General features: G+C 33.2%; 1 protein-coding gene across 2 annotated transcripts; it reads right to left on the bottom strand.

The window, feature by feature from the left end:
- Positions 1-890: 890 nt before the first annotated feature.
- On the bottom strand, positions 891-12,313 carry LOC25501263 (probable leucine-rich repeat receptor-like serine/threonine-protein kinase At3g14840). 2 transcript variants are annotated; one of them, XM_039828670.1, is made up of 24 exons: positions 12,064-12,313; positions 11,812-11,986; positions 8,021-8,092; positions 7,854-7,922; positions 7,638-7,709; positions 7,487-7,558; positions 7,311-7,382; positions 7,055-7,126; positions 6,881-6,952; positions 6,712-6,783; positions 6,504-6,575; positions 6,181-6,252; positions 5,369-5,431; positions 5,012-5,077; positions 4,871-4,906; positions 4,741-4,781; positions 4,195-4,577; positions 3,904-4,099; positions 3,674-3,817; positions 3,268-3,386; positions 2,951-3,161; positions 2,612-2,861; positions 2,269-2,419; positions 891-1,452 (listed from the first exon to the last, which is right to left on the bottom strand). In XM_039828670.1, exons 1-24 carry the CDS (start codon positions 12,158-12,160, stop codon positions 1,087-1,089), a joined length of 3,015 nt encoding a protein of 1,004 aa, XP_039684604.1. In that variant the 5' UTR covers positions 12,161-12,313; the 3' UTR covers positions 891-1,086. The 2 variants fall into 2 exon arrangements, with proteins under 2 accessions (XP_039684604.1, XP_039684605.1); XM_039828671.1 differs by having other exon boundaries at positions 8,021-8,066; positions 12,064-12,312.
- Positions 12,314-17,267: the final 4,954 nt, after the last annotated feature.

Genomic DNA, 17,267 nt, shown 5'->3' with positions numbered 1-17,267 from the left:
ATATAAGGAGACTATGACCTGGCTTTTACTCACGAAATCAAGCATTGAAGAATTGAGTCATTAGGGTTTCGTGTTTTAAGTCCTTTTGTTTTATTTTGTATACCATGCGTCATCATTGAATTGTATTTTGTATACCACTCTAGTGCATCTTACAAGTATTGGTTTGTGTATTAGAGTTGTTCTCCAATTTACTGTGACTGTGATTGAGTCAATCACGGGTATAGTGGTTGAGATAAAGTGAGAGGGGTTTCTCATTTTTAGGAACTGATACTATGAAGAGTGGATTTCCTTTCTTAGGTGGATGCCCCCCAGATGTAGGTGACGTTGCACCAAACTAGGATACCAAATCTCTTGTGTTGTGTAGAACATTTGTCTTATGAGAACAAGAATTTCAATATTAAATAAAAAGAAAGAGATACAGAGATTTGGGGCATTAGACCTGACTCAGGTACAACCCAGACGAGGAATACAACTTGAAAAATAAGACCAAGTGGATCAACCCTAATTTATCCTAACAAATAGTCACCTTTCACGGGCACAACCCAACAAACCCAGCGAACTCGTGTATAGGCGTAAAACCAAGTTACGAAAAAAAGAAGATGAAGATTGAACATCTACAGAGAACAGTTAGGGTTTAATCTAGCGTATGATCAATCCGCAATGGGGTATTAAAATCTACAAACCGACAACTACCTGAAGAAATCAGCAGGCATTAGATCCATTTCAAGCATCAACAGCCCGAACAACGATAGAGATTGAAACGATAAAAAGTCAGTACCATAATGGAGGCAGACATGACGCCTTGATATCAACAGATCTCAACGGATCCGAAACATCAAAGAATCGAAGAGGTTAGACCACCAACCACTAGAGGTTTCAATCAGACGGTATACACAATAAATAAATAAATAATACTTAACTTCGTTATTTACGAAATTGGCACAACTAAAGTGTAAATTGTGGTCACAAGTTCAACTTTCAATACCGATGTGCCATGTGCAATTTAACACCCTTTCCCTCCAAAAGAATGTTACATAATCAAGAGAAACGTGTCATAACTCAATTAATGCAAGTTCTATAGTTTTCCTAATTTCTTGGTTCCAAGTATGAAGAATCTGTATCATATATAAAGGTATTTGATTCATCTGTTGCGATGCTTTGGCTTCCGGCCTCACTTGTGCTATTTTCTCCTCTATATTTGTAGTATTGTTGCATCACCTTATATTTCTTATCATCCAATACCTCAGTTGATTCTGCCACCACTTCTTGAACATTTGTTTTTCCTTCAAGCATGCTTACAACTGAAGACATGGAAGGCCTGAGCGAAGGAGAAAAACTGGTGCATAAAAGAGCAACGTTGATCATCATCGTTACCTCCTCTTTCTTGAAGTCTTCGCCCAACCTCCGATCAACAAGCTCCATTAGATTATCCTTTTCCTTCAAGAGGCGCGCCTGTTAAATGTATAATTCTAAGTTTCAAATAAAGATCTGATAACCCAGTCATTCACAATAACATAATATTAAATATACAAGGTGTTTTAATAAAGCACTAGACAAATAATTAAAAAAACTATAATGTATCAATGAATCATCGATATAATTTTTACAGTTTTATCTCTAAATTTAATGTTATGTTAAAATGACCTAGCCCTCGCCTTTTTGGCGGCTTCACTCACCTATCAGTATATTTGGTGGAACACCTTAATCCAGCCTATAGGTAGCCCTTTCCGTGGTCCAAATTTCAACGAGAGCACCAATTATTAGGACTTAAACCCATGAGGAGAGCCCAACCCAAAAGACAAGTCCATTAGGTGGGGGAGCCTCGTAACTTAAGTACCACAACAAACACTTTTATGTACTCGATGTGGGACTCTTAACAATTGATCGACTAAAATGACTAGTTTTACATGGCAGTTTTATTTCAAGTGATTTAATAAAATAAAAAAAAAGAGAGAGAAAGGTTTTCGGAGGCCCAAATTCGCTGCCCCTACAATTCTTTGGATTAATGATGATGATTTAGTTCACTATAGGTTCACTAGCCTTGATATTTTTCAAACAAAGACTTGATCACATTTACCTTGCTAAACACCATAGCTTAACAAAAGCTAGAAATTGAACGATGTCTCTTAAATTTTAGACATTATTGCAGTTTTCATAACTGGCATGTTGAACGTTTAAAAACCCTCTCCATTCAATGGTATGGTGGCATGGGGTGAGGGATTTATAAAGATGAGCATAAACCGAGAAGAGCATAAGAACGTAAGTTACCCAATCAAGAAGAGAGAAGCATTCCTCCTGAGGATGGCTAACGGTGTTGTTGTTTCCGCTTACAATTTCCAATATAACAATTCCAAAACTATAAACATCTGCCTTGTCTGTCAAGTAACCATGCATAGCATACTCAGGAGCCATGTACCCACTGTGACATGATAACAAATCAAATAAAGCTGTTATATATCATATTTAATTGTTTCTTATACTATCAAAAGAAATTGTTTTTATATCAATAAAAAGTAAATGATGTTATATTTAACATCGACTCTTTTGCTTCTTGAAAGCATGAAAACTCAATAAAGGTCATAACAAGATAGTATCAGGTATGGAAACTCACTAAGTGCCGGCTATTCTTGTGTTCATATGGGTTTTGTCGTCTTCATTTAGCTTAGCCAGACCGAAATCCGATATCTTGGGGTTGAGATCTTTATCTAGCAACACATTAGTGGCCTTGATGTCCCTATGAATGATCTTTATTTTCGACTCTCCATGAAGGTAAGCTAAACCTTTAGCAATACCAATGCAAATCCTCTTCCTTGTTTTCCAATCCAATCTCAATTGATGATTTTCTAGGTCTTCTTTTTTGGCTGTTAGAAATTAGACAGCAGTGGCATTCATTTATGAATAATATATTAAATGTTCAAGATTGTAAATTATTACAGATATAATTAATTACCAAATAGAGCATGAGCAAGACTATTGTTTTCCATGTATTCATATATCAACAACAACTGATCATCTTCCATACAGAAGCCATAGAGCTTAACAAGATTGGGGTGTTGTAAAGTAGAAATCATCCCAATCTCATTAATAAATTCACGAGATCCTTGTGTTGATTTAGAAGATAGCTGCTTAATCGCTACTATGGGGCCATCAAATAGAACACCCTGCATTTAAAGAAACAATATACAAATCATGTTTAGCCCAATTACAACTTGTTATTTAGGTCATAACACATGGTGATAAAACAATAATATCAAATTGTGAATATACCTTGTAAACTGGACCAAATCCTCCTTCTCCAATCTTGAAGGATTCATCAAAGTTGTTTGTTGCTGCTTTAAGTTGCCGTAAGGTGAACAAGCCAGTTTGTGAAGCAAGACCCTTTCGCTCTGGCAATAAAAGTAAACAGTATCAAAGATATCTTATATTAGGAAAACTAGAACTTTTAGAAACAAATGATATCACCAAGTTCATTGTCTAAGTCCTATTACTTGCTAGAAGGATAGTTAGTAGTGCTTACGCAGAAAGAAAGGGAAAATAGTTCGATACAGATCAAATAGTGATAAAATCAATTCATATCCCTCACATGCTAAATCCCATTATTGTCGCAAGATGTCCTGAATTTTATTCAAAAGAATGGTATTCATGGTTATTGAAGTAATTTCTCAGTGATTACCTCTTGACCCGAAACATTTGAGTCTTAAACAGCCCTTCCACCACATTATGCTGATTATCAAGATGATAACAATTGCTGCAGCCACAATGGCAGCAACACCCCCGGCAGGTATGCTTCTACTATTTTCTGATGGGGGCGTAAAATCTGCAAGATTATTATGTGCATTAGATTTTTAGTGCACAAAACAGGGGATCGAATAGAACAGTAAATCTCAGACAAATACAACTAACCAGAATTTACTGATATAGCTGATATTAGAGGACCATATACTGATCCAAATGGGATAGTAGTTGTTCCTTTCCCAGCCCAATATAAGCGAATCTCCAATGCATTACTAGTCACACTAGCAGTAAAAGTTTCAATGACAGCCTTACCAACACCGCCAGCCTCTTTCACAATATCAAAATCCTTTGACACCAACTTTCTCTGCCATGTATAAATCCTTCAAATGTAAAGTATTGAATTGAATGAATTTAAGAAAAATTGGTTGGTATTATGTGGTAAAATGAAAAAACATGAACCTGGATATAGATGTCAAATACACGCCTTCCAATGCTGCTATATGTTTTATCATCACTGAACATTATTTCTGCAAAATGGAGCTTCACGATATAATTTCCGTTTCCAAGGCAGAAACCATAATAAGTTAGAGAATTCGGAGAAACACGTGCATCCATGTACAGTTTAGGATCATCGTTGTCCACAGCGAGCTTTGTTGTATTAGACCACGTGTAGTAGTCAGGGCGTCCACTATCAAAGAAGTGACCAGCAGTTATAAGTGCCCAGTTTTCTCCAATTTGACGATACCTTGCTGGTCCCATCTCATTTGAATCATCATCATATGTTTTATTTCCATCAACTGTTATGCTCTTTCCACCACAATTTATATAGAGAGAATACCAAGCTTGGAAAAGCAGAAATACGAATCAATCAGTGTTATGAATTAGTAATCAAAAGACAAATTTTATTTTCTCTTGTAACTCAAACATGAGAAATATATATAAATACATTAAAAACTAACCAGTTCAAATAATGCTATATAGGAAATCCATGAAAAGTAAACTTACTTTTAGGACATTGATAGTTTTCCATACATGAAATATTTCCTCTGAGAAGATTAAAAATGGAAGGGGAGAACAAGTTAGCACTGTAAACTATAGAACTAAATTAGTAATTAGTATGAGAAGAAAAACTTACAATCTGTTTCCCTTCAAAGAAGATGCAAACAAGTTCCTGTGGCATATGAAAATTGGCTGAGGCTCAAGTTGCTCAAAGTATAAACCAAGAAAACAAAGAAGTAAACTAAAAGTGAGAAACTACATATCCTAGGACTCTTACACAGTTCCTTGTTGACAAGTCTGCTGCTCAAAGTTTGTTATAGTGAAGTTGTTATATGACAGGTCTCTGCATAAATATTTTAGAATTTGATTCAGATTCTGAGGTGAAGTTGTTTTATGACAGGTCTCTGCATAAATATGATAGGCTCAACCGATACTTTTTTATTGTCTCACTTGTATGTTTTTATAGTACAAACATGATTGGCATTAACTTTTTCCAATGAAAAGAGTACAATATGCTAACTTCCGGAAAAAGATGAGAGAATGAGTGCACAAACATGAAGCTAAAGCTACAGTTCTTACATGACAAAAAACAAGAAATTTCATATTTAATCAAGTAGCATAAGAAACTTCTTACACAAAGTCTGGCTTAGCTATCCAGTCTGGCAGCGATCCAGACAACTGATTCCCAGATAAAAATCTAGTAAAATCAACATCAAAAAGTTAATATATAAAATTCAAATAATGGTTGAACAAGATTAGAAGATATGCTAGTAAACACTATCTCAAATAATTTGGACAGTCCCAAAATGGTTCTTGTTGACTTTGGTTTTGGCGACACCAATTTCTGTATTAGTCTTTTCACCAAAATAAATGAATGAAAATATTTCCAATGCTTAACTGTATTTGTAGTTGGACTTTAATATTTTGCATCTATATTTTTAAAATCAAATGTATAATGCTTTAATAGGGACAGATTTTACATCTGGTTCAGAGAAGAAGTAACGTGATTCACTGACAGATGCTTAAGAAGAACATATAAGAAAATCAAATGCAGGATGTACATCGAATTCCAAATGGTAAAATCAAGGTACATAATTAGCATAAAAGCCAATCCAAGATTTGAACTCTGATATTAGGCAGAAAGTTATTCTATTAGACAGATTTTGAAAAATCAATGCCAATGGCCATTTTATTTTGTGATTGGATATTGATTGGGAGAAACCGAGCTCTTGAATTCTTGGAAGGGAGAGAGCAAGACTATCGAATTGTTCAACAAAAGTCATTTATTTCCTTTATAATTCTATGTTTGGTACCAATTTCTATCATCCAAACAAACGTATTAGAGTAGTTGGCATATGAAAGTGATATGTCTCTAGGATAAGCAGCCCAATTTGACCCTTTCTAAATGAAATAGAATCAATGCAGAACCTGTAGAAAAATTCTTACAGCAAATACATGTTCTGTAGACCATCGAAGCTCATGGGGATTTGTCCACTTAATTTGTTGTCGCCGAGGTCACTGAAAAGAATATTAAGAATATGTTCTTCAGAGAAAGAGTTAATAAAAATTTAACATAAAATATAGTTCTCTATTATGTGGTGAGAAACGAAGCATGTCAATGATGTCACGGTCCTTCATCAAATCAACGAGTATAAAAAGCAAGGATACAGAATAAAAGTTCTTAAATGTGTTTGCAAAGCCTATAGGAAAATTTGAAAGTTATCATTTCATCAATCAAAGAAAATGAAAAGAAGTATAACTATACTTACATCACTTTCAGATTAGTTAACTTTCCAAGATATTCGGGCAATGCTCCACTGATATTGCAATTTCTCAATACTCTGGAAACAATAAGACCATATATAAATATATTGCAGGAATTTCTCCTTAATTTTTGTTTCATGTAAATCACCCTAAAACAATGCCTCATTAAATGAGTGATAAGAGTAATAAATATGACGAGATTAGTTAACTTACAATTTTGACAGATTTGACATGTTTTGAACTTGTGGAAAAGGTGAATCAGATCCATTTAAATCAGTAATAGTCCTAGGTATCACATTTTAAGTATTGTTAATCATGATGATAAAGAAAGCTTTAAAATATGTCTTTATGTAGTATGTGCGTACTCGCGTATCATACTTACAAGTCAGTGAGGTTCTTCAAAAGTGAAATTCCAGAAGGAATTGGCCCACTCAAACCACTCCCTCGGATTGTGCTGTGAAAACATTTAGGAAGGAAAATTTTCTTCAAATAAATGACAATACTAATGCAACCTGAAGCAAATAATTTTTGTAGTAGCGGAGAAAAAGAATCATACAGCATCTCAAGATTTATCCAACTTTGTATAAAGTTAGGTATTGCTCCAGAGAATTGACTGTCACCAATTCGACTGCATTAAGAAACAATTAGAAGTAAATATCAACTTGGAATAAATAACAATGCATCTGTAATATCATCGGTAATAATTTATGAGTGTCAACTACCGATACATGTCCCATACTCGAACACACTTTAAACCTGAAGTGTCGATGCTTATCAATGCAATTCAGCATTAACGAAAGTAAGATACTTACAATTGCTTCAATGCAGTGAGCTTAGCAAATGTTGCAGGTAACAATCCGGTAAAGTTATTGGAAGAAAGAAGCCTACAAGAACACCAAAGAGGCAAATAACATGCATCAAATATATTCAATGCTATTAAAGATCACTATATCAGTGTCTCTTAACAAAAATCATATGAAAGTCTTACAGTCTTTCAATCTGGGAAAGACTCCCAAGTTCTGGGGGAAGATTCCCGGATAATTGATTGAACTCCAATACCCTGTTCATTTAAAATAAAGTTGCTCAACATATTACAACAAATAATTGAAATGGGACAAATTCTCAAACAAAATACTTACAAGCTTTTGAGAGTGGTAATGTTTCCAAACTCCTTTGGAATTGGACCGGATAGACGATTTCCGTAGAAGGAACTTAACCAAAAGAAACAATATTGTACAATGTTACATGTTTCATGAATTTTGTACAAGATAAATAACCATTAGAAAACATGAATGAATAAATGAAAAACTGGTTCATAAATTTAAAATGAAACCCATAAGAGAAAGATATCTTACACGTTTACAAGTTTTAATGTGGCCCATTGTTTGGGAATCGTACCGTTAAGATAGTTGAGGGTTAGGTCGCTGTATCAAACAAAAATAAAAAATAATCAATATTATAAAAGTTAATAAAAATGATATAATTTAATAGTGAGACTGTAAGTTCATTGAGTGTAACATACATTTCTTGGAGAAAAGGCAACCTCACTAGGTCAGGTGGAAGAGTACCTGAAAGGTTTTGTGCTTTTATAACACTGTAAAGCCATTAAACCAATAATTAGTGTTGTTAGAAGTGAAAACTTTAAGGATAAAATGCCCTTTTGGTTCCTTAAGTATTTATTTGGTATCGTTTTGGTCCTTTAAGTAATAAAAGGTTTGTTTTGGTCCCTTAACTTTATTTAAAGTAACGGTTTGGTCCCTTCTGTTAATTTAATTCAAAAAAATGTTAAATTTTGGTCCCTTAACTTATTTAATTAGTATTAGTTTGGTTCCTTAACTTATTTAATTAGTATTAGTTTGGTCCCTAAACTTAACGTTTTTTTGAATTAAATTAATAGAAAGGACCAAACCGATACTTTAAATAAAGTTAAGGGACCCAAACAGACTTTTTATTACTTATGGGACCAAAGCGATACCAAATAAATATTTAAAGGATCAAATAAGCATTTAAGCCAAACTTTAAAAAGAATATGTATATTAAGTGTAAAAAAGTTGTATACATGCATACATCCGCATTTAACCGGAGATAATCAAGAGAAATTAGCATTGCAATGTTGCCTAATGATGACATGTGATTTAATGAATAAATCATCAATTTTGTCCCTAAACGATCACTCTCACCAACATAGTCACTAAACTATAGAAATCTATTAAGTAGTTCATAACCTACTATTAATCCTTTAAAATAGTCTCATTTATTTTAAAAATAAAAGAGAGAATTATATTCAAGATAATGTTGATGGACTAAAAATAGTTTAGGGACTACTTCTATTAATATATTTCTATTTCTCTACCTTAGAACATCTTCAATAAGAGTCATTTACTTAACAATAACTCAACCTTAAGAACTCATATTGGAGGGAAAAAACATGGGTACCTATTAGCTACCGGCAAATATATAATGACTATCTTTCTTCAACAACTAACGAGAGCCACGAATAAAATAGAAAAGGAAGTTGAATGTTGGTCACACCATTTGAAAGTAATGTGATTCTTACTTTTTTTTCAATTTTTTATATATTTTCTAAATGTGGACCTATTTATGAACTTTTTAGTTTACAACAATTGGAGTCATTCTACTTAAACAAAAAAAAATTGGAGTCATTCGGTCCATAATTAATATTTACATTTATTGAAAAAGGGAAAAACTAACTTGTGCTCTTAAGACACAAGTTAATAAATTAAACAGGAGAATGCTAACCATTGCCTTTGAGGCTTTGGATAAGGGGATAAAAATAGAAATATAACATTGAAAAATGGTTAAAAGTGATAGATTTAACTTTTTAAAAGTCAAAATGTTGTTGAAGCCAATGCAAACATGCTACTTTTGACTTCCTTAAGACAATGGTTAGCAAGACCCAATTAAATATAGTAATTTTTTATTGGTGCATGTTTGCATTGGCTTCAACAACATTTTGACTTTTAAAAAGTTAAATCTATCACTTTTCACCATTTTTCAATATTATATTTCTATTTTTATCCCCTTATCCAAAGCCCCAAAGGCAATGGTTAGCATTATCCTATTTAATTTATTAACTTGTGTCTTAAGAGCACAAGTTAGTTTTTCTCTTTTTCAATAAATGTAAATATTAAGGACCGAATGACTCCAATTTTTTTTGAAAGTATCTCAGGTACAATTCACTGAACCACTTCAAATACCTTCAATTCAAGGAGACACTCTTTCGATTAAGATTACACATGAGACATTTGTGCAAGGGTCATATGCTTTTAAGGTTAACCTTCATGGCAGAATAGTACTGAACAAAGGGGATAAGCCATACTCCTCCAAGGATATTGTTGCAAAGCGGCAGAAATTGTGGAAGACAGCGGGACATCGACATATGCTTTCGTTGGGCGTGGGTATTATAAGTTCTCTTTTGCCAACCATGAAGACTTGCGAGCGGTATGGGCATTAGGCACGGTCAATTTGAAGTCGGGTGTGATGCGTCTATTTGAATGGACAAAAGATTTTAAAGCACATACTCAACGGCAAACACATACTCAAGTTTGGATAAGGCTGTGGGAATTGCCACAGGAATATTGGATGGAGAGAACCTTGTATGAAATAGCAGGGGCTATCAGAACTCCATTGTTAATTGATAATGTTACTAAGAACAGATTGTTTGGTCATTATGCCAAAGTTTTGATGGACTTAGACCTTTCCGAGAACCTTTTTTAAGAAGTTATGGTGGAACGGGAAGGTTATGCATTTCCGGTGGCAATTGAATATGAGGGGCTGCCTGACTTTTGCACTCACTGTAAAAGTATTGGACATAATATAACATCTTGCTGGTGGTTACATCCGAAAAAATCAGACAAAGAAGAGAAGGTTCTTCCAATTAATAAAGGGAAAAAACTGAACTTTCACAGTAGCAGTCCACGCAAGGATGGAAAGCAAAGGATAATCCCTCTGGCATTGGCTCCTCTAAAGATTTTGAGGCTTCGATACGAGCCGCTCTTTCTCCCCATGTCAGCAGGAGGTGCACGCAGACCATGGAGCTAAGGTTGCAAACATACACACATATAGCGTTAAGCTACCTGTTACTCAGCATTAGCAGTCATCAGACCATATTGATGCGCATGTATTTATTTCTATTGATACAGTCCCACAACATATTGAAAAGTCTCAGACTACGTTTCATATGACTTGACATAACGTCTCTGATGAGCTAGTTAGGCAACAATCACCATTACATGGCATGACCTTAGTGCATACTACCCATGGTGTTCAGCCGGTTCTCACTTTTGCTAGAAACTTTGTGCTAGATATTCAGAATACTACTACTGGTCCTGATGACCCGATGGATACAGTTCTACAGAAGGAAATGAATTTAGTGCAAAATTTATTAGCTCAAAGTGTCTCAGCTGAAGTTCCTTTCACTCCCTATTGATTTCTCGTTTCTTTTCTTTTTCAGCATTGGCTCATCTAAAGCTTTTGAGGCTTTGACACAAGCCACTGCTTCACCCCTGACAGCAGGAGGTGCACGCAGACCATGGAGTTGAGTTAGCAAACAGACACATAGATAGCGTTAAGCTACCGGTTACTCAGCATTAGCAGCCAATAGACCATATTGATGCGCAAATATTTTCTTTTATTTCTATTGATACAACCCCACAACATATTGAAATATCTCAGACTACATTTCATATGTTTTTACATAACATCTCTGATGTGCTAGTTAGGCAACAATCATCATTACATGACACAAAAACTTAGTGCATACTGCCCATGGTGTCCAACTGGTTCTCACGTTGGCTACATACTTTGTGCCAGATATTCAGAATATTACTGTTGGTTCTAATGACCTGGTGGATCCAGTTCTACAGAAGGAAATGAATTTAGTGCAAAATTTATTAGCTCAAAGTGTCTCAGCTGAAGTTCCTTTCACTCCCTATTGATTTGTCTTGTTTCTTTTCTTTTTATGTATTTCTTTTTTAGGGTTTTGGCCTGGTCTCCCTTCTTGTATATATATTTTTTCTTTTTTAATAATATATATGTAGTAGGAGGTAGAGAATGAGAGTTTCAATTAGGTTGATACCAAGTTGGGATTTCGCCCATAGACTTACCAAAACCATTCTTTGCATTGCATGTGGTCTAGTGTTGACAATTTGGTTAGTTTCAATATTAAATTATCAACTATCATCTATCTCTCTCTCTAGCATTATTGTAAACTATCTATCTCTAGTACTATTGTAGACAGCAAGAAACATTAAAAAAAAAAAAAAGTAAATGAAAGAAGAAGAGTATGCGTACACGCTAACAACATGGCAGAGAGTGTTATTTTGAAAAGAGCAATTGCAAGTAACAGCATTTTCAGAACCATGTAATTGAGTTGAAGATATCCAGTTATTCCTTCCACTACATGGATCTACACTGAAGTCCCAATCCTTTTTCCCAAGTGTTTTACCTATGTCTTTCAGAGCTTCCACTGAAATAAATACACAAAATATTAGAACATGAAAAGTGGGTAAAATTCATTGTTATGTGTCATAATATCATATGTACCTTCATCTTCTTGTAAAGTGGCTCCTAGAGTAAATGAAACAAAAGAAAGAGGAAAGAGCAAAAGGAGAGAAAATAGAGAGAAAAAGAAGAAACTCATTATTTTTGTGTTTGTTGTTGATTTGATTTGATGAAGAATGTGATATAAGAACCCTTTTGTTATTTTGGAAGAAGTGAAGAAAAAATGGATGAGTATGTTGTTTTAGAAATGTAATTCCAATCAAAATAGCTTTGTTCACATGCAACTCATTCTGTTTCTTCACATGCCGCCAATATATATTATTGAGTGTACGATTCACCTGATTGGTGCGACTTATCAATTCGCGCTAGAGCTCGTCAATGACCTCGAACAGTTAAGTCAATCATTTATTTTTAGTCAATCACCTACTCTCTTTTCTTATTACCATTTGGAGACAAAATAATTTGAAAATTAATATAGTTTAATTAAATAATTTGAATTCTTTATAATTATAAATTTTCAATTATCTCACTCAAGTACATTTTATTTTAGTCAAATATATTTTTGCTTTGTTTGGATTGGAAGGAAAAGTGATAGGAAAGAAAGTAAAAGGAAACATTGTTGAAGAAATGAATGAGGGTAAAAAGTGTGATGATTTTTGAGTTGTTTGGTACAAGTGAAAATAGAAAGAAAGTGAAAGAAAGAATGTGAGATATTTAGTTAATGACACACATATCCACGCACATATGTGACACACATATCCACGCACATATGTGTGAGAATAGGTTAGGTCGAGTTAAGCTTTAGAAGGTCTAAGTCTGACCTGTCAATCTTTTTTAAAGTCTAAGTTTGTCTTGCGGCCTATCATATGCCTACTTTTTAGGCCTGAGTCTAACCTTCTGAAAGTCTGATATGATCTGCTAGCATGTTTAAAAGTTTATATCTTATGAACATCTTTAAATAAGCAATGTGATCTAAGTTTAAATAGACTAGCGAACTAATAGATCAATTAAATTAAACTCTCTTTTGATAATCAACATGAGATTTTAGGGAATTTGACAAAATTTTGTATCATATTTCAATTCTAGTTTATAATAATACATTTATATTCCCTAAAAAAAATACATTTATATATGAAAAAATTAATGTATATTAATAAGCTTAAATTACTAAAAAAGTTAACAAATTTATTTTTTAATTCAAATTACAAAATATAATATATAAATAATGTTATTCATCCCTTCAAAAAAAATAAAATTATTCATGTTTACTTAAATAGGTCGGCCTAATAGGCTAAAGAGGCTTTTTGAATGGTATGTGGTCTGACCTTTTAAGCTAAAAAGTCTAGACCTTCTCTATTTAAGAAAAAAATCTGGCGTGCGTGCACACACAGAGACACACAGAGAAACTCCAAACATAAGTGTAAAAAGTTACTCTAAATAATGACCCTTCATTTTAATAGTAATTAATGAATGTGATTAATTTATAATACTACCTCCGTTCCTTTTTAACGGTCACTTTTTGACATTTTACACAAACCAAGACACTCAATAAATGTTACATTTTCTTATACAATAATTTATACTTTTACTATAATAGCCTTAGTCGTTTAATATCTTATTTAATATATTTCTCTCTCTGTAATAAATAACTAAGGGTAATGTTGGTAAAACAACATTTATTGTTGCATTGAATTTTGAAAGTGACAGTTAAATAGAAACAAATTTTTTTTAAAAGTGATACTTAAAAAAGAACGGAGGGAGTAATTGTTATGGTGAGAGTTTTGTACTCCTCCTTTTGAGAGTTTTGTACTCCTTTCAAGTCCAACGACATGCACAACCTTCCTTGATTCTTCTATGGTTCTCTCGTTCAACCTTCAACAATCTTTCATTCTTCAATTTTAATAGGTTCCTCCTTTTATCTCAATTTCACCAGTCTCAATTTCACAGTTCTCAATTTACTCAATTTGACCTTGTTGATTTAGTAATTAGAAACAATATACGACTTTCCTCCTTTCTTCATGTCATCTTTTTCATTTTCTTTTTGTTAACTTACCATTATTTACAATTGATTGATGCAACCTTGTTAATGGCATATAACACCGTATTTGTGTTTTGGGATGAAGCAATGACCCTATGTATCGTAGTTGAACTTGAAAGAAGTACAAATTAATCCTCAGTGTAGCAATTATTATAAGTTAATTACAGCCATTAATTACTATTAAAATGAAGGATCATGATTAGGAGTAACTCTACACTTACTTACTCTTAAAATCGATGAATCCTTTCTCTCTCTCATATATATATATATATATATATATATATATATATATATATATATATAGAATTTGCTAGAACACACCCACTAGTTTTTATGTTGGAGTGTTTTAGCAAGTTATAACTAAAAAGTTAATAAATACACCTTAAGGTGTATGTTACTATAACACACCTTCTAAAAAAATAAGTGGGTGTGTTCTAACAAATCCTATAGGCATTTGCTAGAATACACCCACTTATTTTTTAGAAGGAGTATTTTAGCAAATGAATAACTAAAAAATGGTTAAATACACCCTAAGGTGTAGCTTTGCTAAAACACTCCCACATAAAAATTAGTGGGTGTGTTGTAGCAAACCCCCTATATATATATATATATATATATATATATATATATATATATATATATATGAGGAAGGATATTTTGACTCCAAGAGTAACTCTTTTGAGTTACTCTAAATCACATCCCTCTATTTTGTTTTAATCCAATGATCCTTAATTAATTATTAAATCATCTTCATGATCACGCACTATTATCCTCTACATCGCTTCCTTGTTGCTGCGTCACTAAGAAAAATGAATACGTTGTTTGGGTCTTTTTTCTCGATCCTTGCACATATGTTCTCAAAGATTAACAATAGTCATGAACAAAATTGGCTTTGGATTTCAATTTTATGTCTACAAGATCTCTATTTTATGCCCTTTGATTCCCACAAAGAATTTGGACTCCATAAAAATCTAGCGACTTTCGACATTATTTTTAGATTCCAATAATTTTATCCTCCTTATCTTTGAATAACATAGAATTCTCAAATTTGAATAAATAGAATTCTCAAACTTAAATTATTGTGGAAAATTCTGGTTGGAGAGGTGAGGTGAGATGGTTGGGTATAAATGTGGCAAACACTGTAATTCATAATTTTTGCAGCATAAAAACAAAGATGTGAAATTTATCAAAAAAAACTGAACTTATCAATGAATTTAATTAATTCATATTCAAATCATTGCTTCTTAAGATCTGCATGGGAGGAAGAAGACGCTACTTCTTCTACGCATATGTTGAGGCAATGATTTAGTACTACTTGATCATTAAAGATGATTTAATAATCAATTAGGATGGTTAGATTAAAACTAAATGGAGGGATGTGATTTGGAGTAACTCAAAAGAGTTACTCTTGGAGTCAAAATATCCCTCCTCTCTCTCTCTCTCTATATATATATATATATATATATATATATATATATATATACTAGATCGTCTACCCGTGCGGCAGCACGGGTCATATATAGTTTAGTACATTACTTGCAATTCATTATAATTTTATATGCGAAAGATTAGAAACACTATGTTTTTTTAAATAAGCTTTTCCTTGTCCATAAGTAAAAATAAGCATCTCTCATCCGTAAGTTTAATTGCACTTGGAAACATTATACATAGTTAAACATTTTTGAAACATACACTATTGCAATGCCTAATGATATCAATTCCAAGTTGATGATGTTCCTTAGGATCTCGATATAACATCAACAACAATGACTGCTACCTTAGCCTCCAAACCGCATGGGAAGTTAACAAATGGAATGTAAAGCATGATATCAACGTAGATGTGTCAATATGGTTCAATTTGAAAGCTGCCAATTCACGTTGAACATACCAATGTACATATTTCATCTATAAGAAAACACAAAACAGCTTTAGCCACCATGTATGACCAACATCCTCACGCGTACAATAAAATTGCATGCATACAAAAATTATGTGTCTGAGTTTAAAGTGACACTTGCATTTTCGTCTACATATCCAAAAAACAAAGAGATAGTAAACTTGGAATGAAAATTGGTTTAAGAAAATATCACTTTAGACCTCAAACCAAAAACAATTTTAGTGAGTCTACAAAGTTGGAATATAAAGTAGTGCTTTTAAATTTTTGTATATGGACATGTTTTTTATTTCAACTATTGTAAACTTTTGCCTTAACCATGAAGATAATTTATAATAGTTGCTATAATCATTATCAAATTTCAAAAAATACCTTGCTTTAAACCTCAGAAACGGAACAAACATTAAGCATCATTATTATCAGTGTTATGACAAAAATACAGGTATACAAACATAAAAAATCTATCATTAGTATTAACTGAGATCCAAAAAATAAAAACATACTAAAATCATAAATCACTATAAAATTTGGCATCATCTCTCCACCAATTAAGTGTTGTCCATCCAAGAAGTCTCTACGAAATGAAAATCTGCCAACAGTCACAAACAATCGTATATAAACCGGCCCCGACACAAGCAGTACCTAAAATGGTAAGGGAGCAATCTGATACAAAGGCCAAGACAGCAAATCAGGAAAAGGAAAAACATGAAAACAACCGAAAAGCAAGGACAACAGCTGCTAGCCTACACCAAAAACCAAAAACACTGCCTCTCCCCTAACAGACACTACACCAGACCACAAAACCAGCACCTGTGTTGGTGTTTATACGTAACTCATAAAATAGGAAAGGAAAAACTGAAGCTTTATTGAATAAAAAACTGCTATCAAAATACAAAGCTGTGACTTAAATAAAAACAAATGCTGAGTAACTAACTCCTAATCTTTAGCCACTACTTTATTAGCTAATTTAAAAACTGAAATATTAAAACAAATTCTCCTAAAGACTTGGTCAATCAGTGCAGCTGGCAATCACAACTGCTGATACACACATTCAACACTCCTCCTTGTATCAGTAGTTGGATATTCCAAGTTTCTCCCTTAGTAACTCAAACCTGCCTTTTGGAAGAGCTTTTGTAAAGATATCTGACAGTTGGTCTTCAGTCTTGCAGTACTTCAAACACACATCACCATCCTTTTGGACATCTCTGAGGAAAAATAATTTAATACTAAAATGCTTTGTTTTACCATGAAAGACAGGATTTTTGGAGATGGCAATGGCTGCCTGGTTGTCCACCATTACCTCAGTAGTTTCCT

The sequence above is a fragment of the Medicago truncatula genome, chromosome 8, assembly GCF_003473485.1.
Source record: "Medicago truncatula cultivar Jemalong A17 chromosome 8, MtrunA17r5.0-ANR, whole genome shotgun sequence".
NCBI classification, from domain to species: domain Eukaryota; kingdom Viridiplantae; phylum Streptophyta; class Magnoliopsida; order Fabales; family Fabaceae; genus Medicago; species Medicago truncatula.
The sequence above is the reverse complement of the archived record's forward strand: the minus strand, read 5'-3'. Positions and strand labels throughout refer to the sequence as shown.

What these genes read in the sequence shown, in the direction of transcription:
- LOC25501263 (XM_039828670.1), bottom strand. Translation starts at nt 12,160, where the DNA reads ATGAGTTTCTTCTTTTTCTCTCTATTTTCTCTCCTTTTGCTCTTTCCT. An exon ending in GATTTGGTCCAGTTTACAAG is followed by an intron (nt 3,162 to 3,267) that starts GTATATTCACAA and finishes CTTTAAATGCAG; the next exon opens with GGTGTTCTATTTGATGGCCC. An exon ending in GCTTCTCTCTTCTTGATTGG is followed by an intron (nt 1,453 to 2,268) that starts GTAACTTACGTT and finishes TACATTTAACAG; the next exon opens with GCGCGCCTCTTGAAGGAAAA.